Below are 17283 nucleotides of genomic sequence, written 5' to 3'. Positions count from 1 at the left end.
AAAAGTCAAGGGGTCTGAATACTTTCTCAATGCACTGTAGATAGTGCACTACTTTTGACCAGAGCCCTATGGACCTGGTCAAAAGTAGAGCACTATAAAGGTAATGAGGTGCAATTTGGGAAGCAGCTGACTGCTAACCTGCGGCTGACTGTGGCTGCCTCCCGCCTCTACTGAATGTGTTTGGTGCTTCAGCGGTTGGCTATTGGGACAGCTGAAAAACATCCCAAACAAGGGCACTGCGTTCATCCACCTATGGCCTGCTCGCCTCCCTACCTCTGAGGAAGCACAGTTCCTGCTCAGCCCAGTCAAAACTGTTCGCTGCTCTGGCACCCCAATGGTGGAACAAGCTCCCTCACGACGCCAGGACAGCGGAGTCAATCACCACCTTCCGGAGACACCTGAAACCCCACCTCTTTAAGGAATACCTGGGATAGGATAAAGTAATCCTTCTAACCCCCCCCTTAAAAGATTTAGATGCACTATTGTAAAGTGGTTGTTCCACTGGATATCATAAGGTGAATGCACCAATTTGTAAGTCGCTCTGGATAAGAGCGTCTGCTAAATGACTTAAATGTAAAATGTAAATGTAAATGTAATGCATTATTCTATGCCGTGTACAATAATGCAGCATTTTAAATGTAAATGTGAGCGTTGGCCGTTGTAAGGGAGTGTGTTTCCCCTCACCTGAATGAGCATGCATCGGTTTTCCATAATGGCTCCACAGCAGCCCAGGAAGCCCAGTACCATGATGATGACACCAACAGCTATCAGCAGGTCTACAAACGGCACTTCCTCATCCATTATCTGAGGTAGGGGGACAGACAGTTACTCAGTCATTTTACATGTAGATATTACATTTTACATTTTAATCATTTAGCAGACGCCCTTATCCAGAGCGACTTACAGTAGTGAATGCATACATTTCATAATTTTTTTTTTTTACATACTGGTCCCCCGTGGGAATCGAACCCACAACCCTGGTGTTGCAAACACCATGCTCTACCAACTGAGCCACAACATCTAAATATTTATATTTACTAAGATATGCTGCAGGTGTTCTGTAACCATTTTAGGTCTTGATGATTGGATCCATTTGTATCAAGGTGATGGGTATGCATGTGTTATTTTTACTGTGCAAAGAGGGCTTTTGATGGTGTTGGCATTCATTTAGTGTCACACTGGACATTTCCTTACCACGTTTCCATTTCTGCTCACTTTGATGTAGATGGAGACACCAAGAATGATGCAGCCACTGATCTGGAAAACAAAATGAGATGAAATGAGGGTTTTATCTAGAATCAACTTTAGAAAGTTGTGCATTTCATTGTCACTGGGATTGAAGGAACAGGTCTTGTTGCAAAACAACAACATGAATGTGGATTCATTTCAAAGAATCACAAAAAACACACTACCTACATCTGGTGGCAACTCTGAGGAACTACAGTTGAACCAGCCCCTCTGTGGAACTGGCCATTCGACATAGGCAAGATGCAGTAGATGGTATAAAATACAGTAAATACATATGAGATGAGTAATTTAGGATATCTAAACAATTTTAAAGTAGCATTATTTAAAGTGACTAGTGATACATTACATCAAGATGACAAGATGCAGTAGATGGTATAGAGTACAGTATATACATATGAAATGAGTAATGTAGGATATCTAAACAATTTTAAAGTGGCATTATTTAAAGTGACTAGTGATACCATTATTGTGGCTAGTGATTTGAGTCTGTATGTAGGCAGCAGCCCCTCTGTGCTAGTGATGACTGTTTAACAGTCTGATGGCCTTGAGTTAGATGTTTTTCAGTCTCTCAGTCCCAGCTTTAATGCACCTGTACTGACCTCGCCTTCTGGATGGAATCGGGGTGAACAGACAGTGGCTCGGGTGGTTGCTGTCCTTGATTATTTTTGCCTTTCTGTGACATTGGATGCTGTAGGTGTCCTGGAGGGCAGGCAGTTTGCCCACGGTGAAGCGTTGGGCAGGACAACTTAACTGATCATATAAAACCACATCCTGTTAGAAAATAACTTACAATGGTTTGCAGGTCTGTCAGTTCTTGTACCAAATCTCTTCCATTTGTGTGCAATGGGATGTACTCTTCATACCAGGCTTTCATCATATTTGGAAGCTGGAGATTCAATAAATACCAATGTTTTTAAATATTAGTTTAATTACATTTTTATGGACATGAACTTGTAATTCTGTCCTAATTGTGGTGGAAGGTAGTAGGCCAATAACCCGAGTCCAATGCATCGAAGACAAGATCCAGCTGAATACTACATCACCCAATGAATAAAGTAAATAATAAACATTATATTGGGGGAAATACACTGTACACTGTCATATACATGACTTGGTCTTAGTTATAAATGGGTCAAATAATAAAGTATTTCATTTGTTGACATTACCAATGAGATTTTGGCTTTAATAAAGGGGAAATCTGGGATTGATCCATCGGTTATTGGACTTTTAAAATAACAATATGTAGCTATTTATTCTTGAAGAATATAATTTATAAAGGCCTCATGAGCTTAGTTCAACCATCTTAGGGTTTGAGTGTGGTTACATTTTTCAAGCCCCATCCCTCAGCGGTTTACAAAATAGCAGAAGGATGATGGCAATGTTTGAATCCCAGATTGCCCCTTTAAGAACTGAACGTACCATGATCAGGAAGTTCTTGTTCTTCTTACGAGCTCCATGCAGACCCGTGATGCCAAGGAGAAAGGAGACCACATCTGCTGTGAAGATAGTCCATCTGACTGGAGACAGACGTTCATCTAGGTCCTTCACCATTAACACACACCCATCTGACTGGAGACAGACGTTCATCTAGGTCCTTCACCATTAACACACACCCATCTGACTGGAGACAGACGTTCATCTAGGTCCTTCAACATTAACACACACCCATCAGACTGGAGACAGACTTTCATCTAGGTCCTTCAACATTAACACACACCCATCTGACTGGAGACAGACTTTCATCTAGGTCCTTCACCATTAATACACACCCATCAGACTGTAGACAGACGTTCATCTAGGTCCTTCAACATTAACACACACCCATCAGACTGGAGACAGACTTTCATCTAGGTCCTTCAACATTAACACACACCCATCTGACTGGAGACAGACTTTCATCTAGGTCCTTCAACATTAACACACACCCATCTGACTGGAGACAGACTTTCATCTAGGTCCTTCACCATTAATACACAGTGAAATCAACACTTGTAGTTTGTTACAACACAGTTATTACAAGATGAAAATATCATGTTAGAAAATGTTGCTTACATTTTCACTGCTCCTGTAATACTTCCAAGGGGTGACAATGAAACTCATGCCATCAATCTGAAGAAAAATTAATTTAGGGAGAAAAACTATTATAAACTAAATATATTCATAATATTGGACACGAATTTTATAATTTTTTTAAGTGTCCGTTATAGATTGATTAAAATAAATACAATACAATAACATGATATTTAAGTGTTGCATTATCACTTGTAGGATTGTGAAGAAAAGCAGCCAGCCTCAAGCAGAGCAGGAACACGTTGTAGCTCTGGTCTCACCTCTGACTCGCTCTCTGAGAGAATGTGCATTGAAAGAAGAACTCTGGGTTTTATGTCATTTCCTGTAACTGACAGGTGTCTTGACAGTGATTTTACTGAGTTCCTCAGACATCAGGATGGTATTCATTGGTGCACATCATAGAAAAAAGTGTTTCTTATTGGACAGGTTCAGTTAGTCCCTCCCAGGTTATTATCTGTCTTCAGATTGGTGCCTAACGAATACAATCCAGCACTGTTCCTGATTCATAAGGTTGTGTTACAGTCCATGACCCCACGAACAGAAGGAACAGAACTCCCACCACCGTCCATGTAATCTGACCTAGGATCAAATCTCCCACCACCGTCCATGTAATCTGACCTAGGATCAAATCTCCCACCACCGTCCATGTAATCTGACCTAGGATCAGATCTCCCACCACCGTCCATGTAATCTGATCTATTACAAAACTGAACCTAGATCAGCCCTCCTACTCTGAGGCTTTATGAATATGGGACCGGATTTCTTAATGAGTCTGAGCTGGAAAAAAGTGTTTAAGTAATGAGTCAAAGTTGTTCTCTGAAGAGGCGGGCTGGAGGCAGGGAAGCAAATGAGGCAACCAAGTGAATTACTACATCTTTATTTCTGATGTGACTCAAAAAGGGGAACAGCCATAAAGACTTTGGTCACAGGCCTTGAACAGAAGACATTCTGACATGTACTGCAGTCATTATACAACTCAAATATATAACAGGTAAATGTATATACAGCGTGATCAATATTACCATCAGACTTTAATATCTACGAGAAGATAGCAATATAACGGGATAAATGTTAAACATTTTAGCATGAATAATACCAAGTTCAGTGTATGGACAGCAAAGCCCTCTACTTCAGAGAGAGACGTAGAGCAGTAGACAATGAAACAGAGCTCCTTAAAAAAATACACAAATTCATTTTCAATGAGATATGGATCAATCAACTTCACAAGTGAAGAAACTGCCGTAATTTAAAAAGATCTGAAACCCAAATAAGAGCATCGTTTGATGCAGGTATATGATCGAGAAACGCATGATGCAATGCGGTCCATAGTGATGTTCAGCAGGTTGGGGGTCCATTCCATTTCCAGTCCAGTCAATTCACAAAGCAGACCTAATTCCATTCCACATGTTCCTCATTGAAGAGAATTGGAATTTCAGTGTACTTCCTGAATTGACTGGATTTGAACCCTGACCTTCAGTATAAAGTACATGTTGAATGCATGCTGTATGGGATATGTCAAAGCCAGCTTTTGATCAAGTCATGATTGGGGTCAATTTGAATTGAAGTCAGTCAATTGAGGAAGTGAATTGTATTTAACATTGCTAATGTAAAAACTTGGAATAAATAACTTCTGCTTTTCAGTTTGAGAAATCATTAAAAATAGATCCCGTTTTTTTCAATTATTGTATTGGAATTTCAGTTGACTTCCTGAATTGATGACTTCCAATTCAACTTGACCACAACCCTAGATCAAGTGTATCACGTGTTGCTGCATTAGGTAGTGTTGGCGTCCCTCTTCCCAATCTGGCAGTACAGGGTCATGGCGAAGGCCATTCCAAAGAGCTGAAACACAAAAAAAAGGTACGTCACAACCCATTCACTACCAGGCTATAGCCCAGGCCCACATCAGTTTGTGGTGTCTAGCCTGGTTCAGATCCATTTGTACAGTCTTGCCAACAGGTTGTTAATTGGCAATGACAAACAGCCATCGGCGTCGCCAAGAAGGTGCCAACAGATCTGGGACCAGGATACATTCACTAAGTATTGAACAGTGAATTGCACATATCCATCTTAATGCCAATGACAACAGCCATAAAGTAAGAGTTAGTGAAGATGAAACAGACCAGTACTGAACAGTGACTAGAACAATAAAAATGTATTCCATTTCTATGACCAGTACAGTGCATAATATAATGTATTAATAGAGTCTTTGTTATAGAGATTGGACTTTTGGATTCTTACCATCAAGACTGCAATACCAAATGCAATCCCCAGTGCGATAATCGCGTGCTTCTCAATGAAGGAAGTCACAAATGTGACACAAGGCTGTGGAGGACAAAGCAAACAGTCAACACTAGTGAACACCAGGTCAAGTTAATTGTATGAAGACGCTACTTGGAGGTTCATGGTTGTATCATCCTGGAACCCTCTATGGTTTCATGTGCTGTAGATCAGTTCCCTGTACAGGTTCTGTTTATAGGACTGTAGTGGAATGGTAATGTATGGTAGTGTAGTGTAATGGTAATGTATGGTAGTGTAGTGTAATGGTAATGTATGGTAGTGTAGTGTAATGGTAATGTATGGTAGTGTAGTGGAATGGTAATGTATGGTAGTGTAGTGGAATGGTAATGTATGGTAGTGTAGTGGAATGGTAGTGTAGTGGAATGGTAGTGTAGTGAAGCGGTAATGTAGTGTGCATTTATTGATGTTTCCTTCATATCAAGTAAATCCACCTTCCTTGAAAGAGTTTTCTAAATAGTATTTTATTAGTGTTTCTCTGCTTACCGTTGTGTACACTTGGCGTCCTCCTGCACTTTGGCACACCTGAGTGGTGTCAACACAGTTACAGGAGCTGGGGACAGCGGAGCCCCAGTCAGAGGGTCCGTTGATCAGTCCACAGCACTTTGCCTGAAAAACAAAGGAGTTAACCCTCCCTCTCACCAACACAGGGGTTGTGTTCAATAAAGGCACACTGTCATTTTCCCATTGCAAAACATTTTACTACAATCTGTTTAGGTTGCAGCCCATCTAACATTTTATTAATGTTATTCAGTTAGTCGACAAAATTATCAAATAACATTCGTTGCCGATTAGAACAATTAATCTGGACCCGACTAATTAAACCAATAATTATTCATACATTCATGACAGGACCATCAATTTCTACATCCCAAATTGCACCCCAAAGCCCTATGGGTCCTGCTCAAAAGTAGTTCACTACAGGGAATTGGTACAATTTGTGGCGCATCCTATGTCCAGGTGATTCATCTTGGGACCTGTGAAACCACCACTTTTCGGAGGCGGCAGGTAGTCTAGTGGTTAGAGCATTGGGCCAGCAACTGAAAGGTTGCTAGATCAAATTCCCGAGCTGACAAGATAAAAAATAAAAAAATCTGTCGTTCTGCACCTGAACAAGGCAGTGACCCCACTGTTCCTATGCTGCCATTGTAAATAAGAATTTATTCTTAACTGACTTGCCTTGTTACATGGATAGAAATGGATAGAAAACTTGAGTCCAAAAGCCTGTGTTATCATGGTAGTGGCATTGAGGAGTTTTGAATTATGGGGGATTTCAACTTCATTGGCTGATCTCTCCTGATGGCCCTGTTGGTCATCAGGAGAGATCAAAGAACTCATTTAACTTGTGATGAAGTGTACTACATCAAAACAGCGAGTACCTCAACGGCATTGCCTGTGTGTTCACAGACACCATAATTGGACAGATTTTCTTTATACATAATTCTCTACGGTACCTCAACTTCCAGTTTCTGAATGTCCGTTTGAACTTCAGGCTTCTGGTCCCTCAGTGGTAGCAGCTTCGCCAGACTCTCCTTCACCCACACCTGAGACTGGAAGAGGCAATTTACAGTCATTGAACAGTAGGGGGAGTCACACATGAAACAGGTGTGGAAAGCATGTTTTATTACCACATTCAAGAAGTGTCAAGCTACTGACGGTATACGAGGGGCTTAAAATGGTAGGAATTCAATTGTCCCAACAGGTACAGTAGCGGTTAAGAGCGTTGGGCCAGTAACCGAGAGGTCGAAGGTTAGAATCCGAGCCGACCAAGGGACAAATCTGTCGCTGTTCCTTTGAGCAAGGCACCCTAATTGCACCTGTAAGTCGCTCTGTATTAAAGTATCTCCTAAATGAATAAAATGTAAAAATCTGATCGCACCAAGTGTCATCATGGGTGATGACATCCTCCTTACCTTCCCCTCACTAACAGTGGGTGTGTGAGACATCCCTCTGGGCACAGAATGCAATTTCTATTCCACGTTGGTTCAACGTATGTCATTGAAATGTGGAAACAACGTTGATTCAACCAGTGAGGGTTTCCTTCTTACCTTCTTCTCTCCGACAGCTCCCAGGATTCCGGCGATCAACAGGAGGATGAAGATGAGGAGCAGCCCGATGAAGAACTGAAACAAAACAATAACCGCTCACATGATATTTGTCCATGAAGTCCCATCGAGCCCAGGGGACAGTTATCTGGATTTAACATATCTAACATTTTAATCTGATTTGGGGTTTTCCAAACTGAAATGATACTCTGATCCTTCAGATACAGATTTGGTAATCCAATATCACCTTTTAAAAATCAGGATTCAAGTGAAGAGGCTATTTTTGATACCGAAAACATATTTACCCAATTTGTGTGTCTGAATTCAAGATGGAGTGAACATATTTCCCCCCCCCATTTATGCACAATACTGCATAATGGCAAAAATATGTTCTAGACATTTATTGAAAATGAAGTAGAGAAATCACATTTACCAAAGTATCCACCCCCCATGAATACTTTCTGAAGGCACAGTATAAGGGATTTGCAGGCTCCATTTTAAATTTGACTTATTTTAATTAATATAGTTTACTCATCTGTGTCCCTGTAATAGTGAAGTAGTACCCCAAGCTGTCCATTACATTGGCATGGTGTGGGCCAGTTCAAACCACTGAAAATCTGGATTCTGTGATTTTGATATTTTGGCATCTATCCAATTATTTTCTGGAGGGGGAAAAAGATGTCTCAAAAACAGCCAGATTGTCTGTTTTTGCTATCCGGGATCAGATCATTTACAGACTCTGGATCATTCTGATCCAGATTAAAAGTTGTGAAAAACTGGCCATACAAGTCTTTTCCAATGAGTGAACTGGGAAACCGTCTCATACTTGTCACTCTTGCAAAAGAGATGCCATCTCTGACATGTATAAAAAGGTTAAATAAATGATTGTGTGTAGGTACAGTGCCTTTACATATTCCACATTCTTACATCTACATACAACACCCCACAATGACAAAGCGAAAACCGGTTTAGAATTTTGTGCTAATTTATTTAAAAAACTATAATCTTATTTACAAAAGTATTCAGACTGTTATGAGACGAGATTGAGCATCTTGTTTACCTTGATTTGTTTCTACAACTTAATTGGAGTCCACCTGTGGTAAATTGATTGGACATGATTTGGAAAGTCACACACCTGTCTATGCAAGGTCCAATGGTTGACTGTGCATGTCGGAGCAAAAACCAAGCCACGAGGTTGAAGGAATTGTCCGTAGAGCACCGATCCAGGATTGTGTCAAGGCACAGATCTGGGGAAGGATAGCCCAAAAAACGTGGCGTTGAACAGTGGCGTCCATCATTCTTAAATGGAAGACGTTTGGAACCACCAAGACTCAACCTAGAGTTGGCCTCCCGGCCAAACTGAGCAATTGGGGAGGGGCCTTGGTCAGTGAGGTGACCAAGAACCCGATGGTCACTGACAGAGCTCCTCTGGAGATGGGAGAACCTTCCAGAATGACAACAATCTTTGCAGCACTCCACCAATCAGGCCTTTATGGTAGAGTGGCCAGACGGAAGCCAGTCCTCAGTAAAAAGCACATGACAGCCCGCTTGGAGTTTGCTAGAAGGCACCGAAAGGACTCAGACCATGAGAAAAATTATTGTGTGATGAAACCAAGATTAAACTCTTTGGCCTGAATGCCAAGAGTCACATCTTGAGGAAATCTGGCACCATCCCTATGGTGAAGCATGGTGGGGGCAGCATCATGATGTGGGGGACGTTTTTCAGTGGCAGGGACAAGGAGACTAGTCCAGATTGAGGGAAAGATGAACGGAGCAAAGTACAGAGAGATACTTGATGAAAACCTGCTCCAGAGCGCTCCGGACCTCAGACTGGGGCAAAGGTTCACCTTCCAACAGGACAACGACCATAAGCACACAGCCAAAGCAGGAGTGGCTTCCGGATAAGTCTCTGAATGTCCTTGAGTGGCCGAGCCAGAGCCCGGACTTGAACCCGAGCAAACATCTCTGGAGAGACCTGAAAATAGCTGTGCAGCAACGCTCCCCATCCAAAGTGACAGAGCTTGAGAGGATCTGCGGAGAAGAATGGGAGAAACTCCCCAAATACAGATGTGCCAAGCTTGTAGCGTCATACCCAAGAAGACTCAAGTTTGTAATCGCTGCCAAAAGAGCCTCAAAGTACTGAGTAAAGGGTCTGAAGACTTATGTAACAGTGATTTTTTTTTATATTACATTTGCAAAAACATGTCATCCTGTTTTTGCTTTGTCATTATTGGGTATTGTGTGTAGATTGATGGAGAAAAAAGTTAATCTATTTTTGAAGACTAGCATGAAATGTGGAAAAAGTCAATAGGCCTGAATAGTTTCCGACTGCACATGAAGAGACTGGTTTGGTTAGAACCTAGAACCGCTTCAGTGGTTGGCTATTGGGACAGCATTATCCTATGCAGTGTACAATAATGCAGCATTTTAAATGTAAATGTGAGCGTTGGCCGTTGTAAGGGAGTGTGTTTCCCCCTCACCAGAATGAGCATGCATCGGTTTTCCTTAATGGCTCCACAGCAGCCCAGGAAGCCCAGTACCATGATGATGACACCAACAGCTATCAGCAGGTCTACAAACGGCACTGCCTGATCCAATATCTGAGAGAGAGGGTCACAGACAGTTACTCAGTCATTTTACATGTAGATATGTGCTAAATAGGTTTATATGACTGGATCCATTTTTTTTCAAGGTGGTGGGTATACATTTGCTATTTTTACTGTGTAAAGACGGCTTTTGATGGTGTTGGCATTAATTTAGTGTCACACTGGACATTTCCTTACCGCGTTTCCATTCTTGCTCACTTTTAGGTAGATGGAGACACCAAGAATGATGCAGCCACTGATCTGGAAAACAAAATGAGATGAAATGAATGTTTTATCTAGAATCAACTTAAGAAAGTTGTGCGTTTCAATGTCACTGGGATTAAATGAGCAGGTCTTGTTGCATATCAACTCAACATGAATGTGGATTAATTTCAAACAATCACAATACTAGCTACATCTGGTGGCAACTGAGGAACTACAGTTGAACCACCACAATGGAGGAGATACAGCATCATCCAGCCCCCACATGAAGACATCTTTACTGGGTTAACAGTGAACTCTAGACCACATGGGAGAATCTCAATTGCATTAACTTGATTTTCAGATCCTCTCCTCTTAAATCCAGAGGGGAGAGGATGTGAGGAATCCAGGAAATTAAATAGAGATTCTCCCATGGTCAGAACTGATAGTGACAGGTTACATACATTGAATATTTGATTGGAGTTGTGTTGAGTAAACACTTTTTTTTGCCAGTAACTTGAAGCCATTGATGAATGATTTGTTTGAAAGCATTCCATACTAACACATTATGTGCCTGTGGACATCAGGTTAAATGTCAGGGCCATATGAATGAACGCTCATTTAGAAAGATTACAACGTATACCAACATTTATGTTGAAGACGTTCTGCGATGACTGGACTATGAATTTTGTATTATTTTGGCTTTCAAAAAGTGTAAAGATTCCCTTCAAGATTTAAAAAAAATAAAAAGATTCTGATTGAGATTAACTTCAAATATGAGTCCCCATATTCACACAGCCCCCCATGTGGCCTGGAATGGCAAGAAAAAACCTCACAGCACTTAAGCTAAACACAATGAGGGCCGTTTCCAAAATAAACACTGGGGTATAGTCTTCGACAAGAGCGCTATTGTAAAGTGTCATTTCAGCAAACAATGCCAACTTTTGTTCTTAAGCCATGGACACTTTAAAATGAGCTTCTACACACTGTCAAAACATCACTATAGCCTGGGTACAGTCATCTCTGGTTAGTATATTACACTATAGCCTGGGTACAGTCATCTCTGGTTAGTATATTACACTATAGCCTGGGTACAGTCATCTCTGGTTAGTATATTACACTATAGCCTGGGTACAGTCATCTCTGGTTAGTATATTACACTATAGCCTGGGTACAGTCATCTCTGGTTAGTATATTACACTATAGCCTGGGTACAGTCATCTCTGGTTAGTATATTACACTATAGCCTGGGTACAGTCATCTCTGGTTAGTATATTACACTATAGCCTGGGTACAGTCATCTCTGGTTAGTATATTACACTATAGCCTGGGTACAGTCATCTCTGGTTAGTATATTACACTATAGCCTGGGTACAGTCATCTCTGGTTAGTATATTACACTATAGCCTGGGTACAGTCATCTCTGGTTAGTATATTACACTATAGCCTGGGTACAGTCATCTCTGGTTAGTATATTACACTATAGCCTGGGTACAGTCATCTCTGGTTAGTATATTACACTATAGCCTGGGTACAGTCATCTCTGGTTAGTATATTACACTATAGCCTGGGTACAGTCATCTCTGGTTAGTATATTACACTATAGCCTGGGTACAGTCATCTCTGGTTAATATATTACACTATAGCCTGGGTACAGTCATCTCTGGTGAATATATTACACTATAGCCTGGGTACAGTCATCTCTGGTTAGTATATTACACTATAGCCTGGGTACAGTCATCTCTGGTTAATATATTACACTATAGCCTGGGTACAGTCATCTCTGGTTAATATATTACACTATAGCCTGGGTACAGTCATCTCTGGTTAATATATTACACTATAGCCTGGGTACAGTCATCTCTGGTTAGTATATTACACTATAGCCTGGGTACAGTCATCTCTGCTTAGTATATTACACTATAGCCTGGGTACAGTCATCTCTGCTTAGTATATTACACTATAGCCTGGGTACAGTCATCTCTGCTTAGTATATTACACTATAGCCTGGGTACAGTCATCTCTGCTTAGTATATTACACTATAGCCTGGGTACAGTCATCTCTGCTTAGTATATTACACTATAGCCTGGGTACAGTCATCTCTGCTTAGTATATTACACTATAGCCTGGGTACAGTCATCTCTGGTTAGTATATTACACTATAGCCTGGGTACAGTCATCTCTGGTTAGTATATTACACTATAGCCTGGGTACAGTCATCTCTGGTTAATATATTACACTATAGCCTGGGTACAGTCATCTCTGGTTAGTATATTACACTATAGCCTGGGTACAGTCATCTCTGGTTAGTATATTACACTATAGCCTGGGTACAGTCATCTCTGGTTAGTATATTACACTATAGCCTGGGTACAGTCATCTCTGGTTAATATATTACACTATAGCCTGGGTACAGTCATCTCTGGTTAGTATATTACACTATAGCCTGGGTACAGTCATCTCTGGTTAATATATTACACTATAGCCTGGGTACAGTCATCTCTGGTTGGTATATTACACTATAGCCTGGGTACAGTCATCTCTGGTGAATATATTACACTATAGCCTCGGTAGTCATCTGGTCAAATACATGGAGTGGTAAGACAACTTGGGGAAATGCAATTAAGAGTTACATTCTCTGCGGCCCTGACATCATCCCAAATGGTATCAGATTACCCATTGGCCCAGAGTAGTACGCTTCAAATCACGATCAAGGAGTTAGCCAGCTAACTGGCCTGAATGTCTTCCCAAATGGAATCTGATTAGAGATAATTGCCTCATCCACACATCTAGGTTTAGCTTTCTTAATGTTAAATGAACCAGAAAAAAATTTGTTATTTCTGGTTGTTTCTCAAAGTTAGCTGGCTAACTCGTAGATCGTGATTTGTAGTATACCCCTCTGGTCAGTAGTAGTGCACTATAGGGAATCCTAGGGTTCCATTTGGGACACCTAATAGTAATTGCACCTGTCCACAAAGGGCAGGTGACACCTTAGACTGAATACCCTTTGTAAACGAACACCACAAAACGTACTATGCCAAGCGTTCAGTTATTGCAGTGAGGCAACATTGGCTGCCTTAAAATATCACAAGTCTAAACCATAGAGTACAGTTATCTCTAGATACATGACTAATGAGTGCTATGCTAGGAACACTCAGCAACAAGTCTTCCCATTCTAGAATGGCACAAGTGTTCCATTTTAGAATACGCTTCTGCAATTCACATAATTCAATTCTGGCAACATTTCCTACATCAGTCATATAGAAGTTTTAGTTCCAACACCACACTAAACATCACTGTGCCTGGTGACATTTAGCCATATATCTGGATTGCATTTATTACACACCAAACTGAAGAAATCTGACCGAATCAGGGAGGGCTAGAGGCTTGTCCATTGAGAAACATTCATTTTCCATGTTGCAAAATGTTTAGCTATGGAGTGCACTAATGAATACGACCCTGCTCTAACTGTGGGAACTGAGACGGCTTGTTAAGCTATCATCGCAAAGACAACACCTTCCAGAGTCAATGGGAGGTAGAATTAGTCCTCCACCCCAGTCAACCGAGAGTGAGAACCAGTTAGGGCAGTACATGCACATTGTAGAACACTGACTAAGTGATTAAGTGACACTTGCACCAATGTCTTCTATCCAACAACTAAGTGTCAGAGGTAGTAGTCTAGCCCAGTCCTCCCCTACCACCAGTTTCATAAGTTAATGAGACCAGGGCCAAACACAGATTAGTATGGGAATGTACTGAAACCTGTCCTCAGGCAAATACAATTGAAGTTGGAAGTTTACATACATCTTAGCCAAATACATTTAAACTCAGTTTTACAATTCCTGACATTTAAGACAGGCTGTTTCAGAGATGAGACAGAATTAGAACTATGGTTTCTGGTTTGTTTAAGGTTCGGTAAACAGTCGCAACAACTCAGGACAAGTCCTGGCAACAGGCTAAGGACAGATAAACAGGAAGCACTACACTTAGTGGTATTTTCCATATCAACAGTAGAAGACTATTGTTTGTCCTATGTTTCCTGTCAAGGCTATGGTTGGGAGACTAGTTTAAGAAGTTGTAAAACATACAGAGATAGGGAGTTGTGAATGGTTATAAGCTTTTTTTCCTACACAGATTAAAATCACCATGTCGTGTCTTCCAAAAAAACTACTTGTAAAAACTCAGGACAGAGACCAATGAGAAAGTCATTCATGTTATTATTCTTTGAAGGGTTTAGATCTGAGAAGTGCATCTATACATTAGCCTGCTATGACCTGGCTGTAACCTTCCTCTGGTCGGGCTGAGAGAGTGACGAGATGGGATTATCATTGATTTGATCATGTCTTTAGAAAGATGGAAAAAGCCAGTATGGCTCTATGGAGCAGAAACCATACAAAGGAGGGAGTGGTCAGAGTTATTTTGTCATCAAGGATTCATGAAAGTTAGTCATGTGATGTTCACACATTGTTTCCATAGAAATTTGAATATCATCTCATTTCCATAGCAGACATGTAAACCGATTTTTAAAATGGATTACAATGTGTACTAGGCTACTAGTTTATCACTAAACTAACAAACATCACTAGCCACACACACACACACACACACACACACACACGATTACAAACCTACATCAAATCAAGGACACTATAGTTAAAGTAAAACATGTAGGTTCATAGGACTCACCCAGAACAGTAGATTGAAGAGGAAGAGCAAGTACTTGATACACTTATTCACAGCCATCTTCTAACCTTCCAACAGCCAGGCAAGATGTGATGTGACAGACCAATGTTAAGTTAATCCCTATTCCTCTGTTCCTGGTGTTGCCCGTGTGTGTGTGAGGGTGCTTTCACAAGCCCGTATTTAAAAGCTGTGGGTGTGGTTACTGACTACTCAGTCCAGTCCAGGCACCAACAGTCTCCTACCAGTCCCCTCTCTCTAGCCCGTATTTAAAAGCTGTGGGTGTGGTTACTGACTACTCAGTCCAGTCCAGGCACCAACAGTCTCCTACATAAAGACCCCACAGCAAAAACCCTCCTCTGAAAGCCTGACTCTCAGTCTTCTATATAGTGAAATACCAGAGCAAACACCCTCCTCTGTTTGTAGTTAAATAAAGTTAGACTAGTTCAAGTTTGAGCAGTTCTGACTCTCGCTTGAGAGGCACAATTTACTCAGAGCACAGGGTGAAACAGTGGCAGACTGACCTCCAAAACATAGACTATGCAAACTAAAACAACACCAGCTATATCCTGGGCAAATAGTTTGGATCATGCCCTGAATATGCTTTCTGTATACTCCTCATCACCTGCCTTCTGAACAACAATAGGCTATTTTCCTTCATTAGATTGATTGGAAAGTCCTGGTGTAAGGGCTTGATTTGGCAAAGGGATGAATTCCAAATCAACCTCTAGTACCTAGGCCAGGGGTGTCCAACTCATTCCATGGAGGTCCTCCTGTCTTGTGATTTTTGTTTTTTCCTTTCAATTAAAACCTAGACAACCAGGTGAGGATAGTTCTTTACTAATTAGTGACCTTAATTCATCAATCAAGTACAAGGGAGGCGTGAAAACCCACAGACAGTCAGCCCTCCGTGGAATTAATTTGACACGTGACCTAGGCCCTCTTGGATAGGTTAAATTATCAGATAGGTGATGGCAATAATATGTTAATTGCTTCACCTTGCCTTATGATAGGCTGGGTTGAGTTTACACCATTTTGCTTACACCTTTCCAATCATTTCAGATCTACAGGAGTGGCTAGGCAGTAGGGAGTAGGTGATAGTGGTCGGTTTGGAATTCAGCCAACCTCTCAAAGTCCTCTGCTGGCTCGTTCATCAGTGTAATCAGCCAGTAACAATTATCATCTGAGTCCAATTAACTAATTACGCCTACTGCCAATGAACTACATTATCAAGGCTCACAAGCTGTACCTACTGCTAATGAGCTACATTATCAAGGCTCACAAGCTGTACCCACTGCCAATTAACTACATTATCAAGGCTAATAAGCTGTACCTACTGCTAATGAACTACATTATCAAGGCTAACAAGCTGTACCTACTGCTGATGAACTACATTATCAAGGCTAACAAGCTGTACCTACTGCTAATGAACTACAGTATCAAGGTTAACAAGCTGTACCTACTGCTAATGAACTACATTATCAAGGCTAACAAGCTGTACTTACTGCTGATGAACTACATTATCAAAGCTAACAAGCTGTACCTACTGCTAATGAACTACATTATCAAGGTTCACAAGCTGTATCTACTGCTAATGAACTACATTGTCAAGGCTCACAAGCTGTACCTACTGCCGATGAACTACATTATCAAAGCTAACAAACTGTACCTACTGCTAATGAACTACATTATCAAGGCTAACAAGCTGTACCTACTGCTAATGAACTACATTATCAAGGCTCACAAGCTGTACCTGATGCTAATGCATTACATTGTCAAGGCTCACAAGCTGTACCACAGGAAATAACAACCATTATACCTGTTAAAGCCTTGCTCTGTACAACTTGTCAATCTTTGTTTGACAAAGCAACCCCCATATACAGAGACCTACCCATTGTCTCTGTCTGTCCCCATATACAGAGACCTACCCATTGTCTCTGTCTGTCCCCATATACAGAGACCTACCCATTGTCTCTGTCTGTCCCCATATACAGAGACCTACCCATTGTCTCTGCCTGTCCCCATATACAGAGACCTACCCATTGTCTCTGTCTGTCCCCATATACAGAGACCTACCCATTGTCTCTGTCTGTCCCCATATACAGAGACTTAGCCGTTGTCTCTGTCTGTCCCCATATACAGAGACCTACCCATT

At 41.2% G+C, this 17283-nt stretch overlaps 1 protein-coding gene across 1 annotated transcript; it reads right to left on the bottom strand.

Moving 5' to 3' along the window:
- Positions 1-4179: 4179 nt before the first annotated feature.
- Positions 4180-15540, bottom strand: LOC106596611 (tetraspanin-8). Its single transcript, XM_045700215.1, has 8 exons — positions 15135-15540; positions 10445-10507; positions 10142-10261; positions 7665-7739; positions 7071-7166; positions 6103-6225; positions 5560-5643; positions 4180-5160 (listed from the first exon to the last, which is right to left on the bottom strand). Exons 1-8 carry the CDS (start codon positions 15189-15191, stop codon positions 5092-5094), a joined length of 687 nt encoding a protein of 228 aa, XP_045556171.1. The 5' UTR covers positions 15192-15540; the 3' UTR covers positions 4180-5091.
- Between the last annotated feature and the right edge of the window lie 1743 nt (positions 15541-17283).

This window comes from Salmo salar, chromosome ssa17 (genome assembly GCF_905237065.1).
Source record: "Salmo salar chromosome ssa17, Ssal_v3.1, whole genome shotgun sequence".
Lineage (NCBI taxonomy): Eukaryota > Metazoa > Chordata > Actinopteri > Salmoniformes > Salmonidae > Salmo > Salmo salar.
Note: the sequence above shows the minus strand (reverse complement) of the source record. Positions and strands in the feature narration are given on the sequence as shown.

What these genes read in the sequence shown, in the direction of transcription:
- LOC106596611 (XM_045700215.1), bottom strand. Translation starts at nt 15,191, where the DNA reads ATGGCTGTGAATAAGTGTATCAAGTACTTGCTCTTCCTCTTCAATCTA. An exon ending in GAGCTGTCGGAGAGAAGAAG is followed by an intron (nt 7,167 to 7,664) that starts GTAAGAAGGAAA and finishes TGCCTCTTCCAG; the next exon opens with TCTCAGGTGTGGGTGAAGGA. An exon ending in GACGCCAAGTGTACACAACG is followed by an intron (nt 5,644 to 6,102) that starts GTAAGCAGAGAA and finishes TGTCCTCCACAG; the next exon opens with CCTTGTGTCACATTTGTGAC.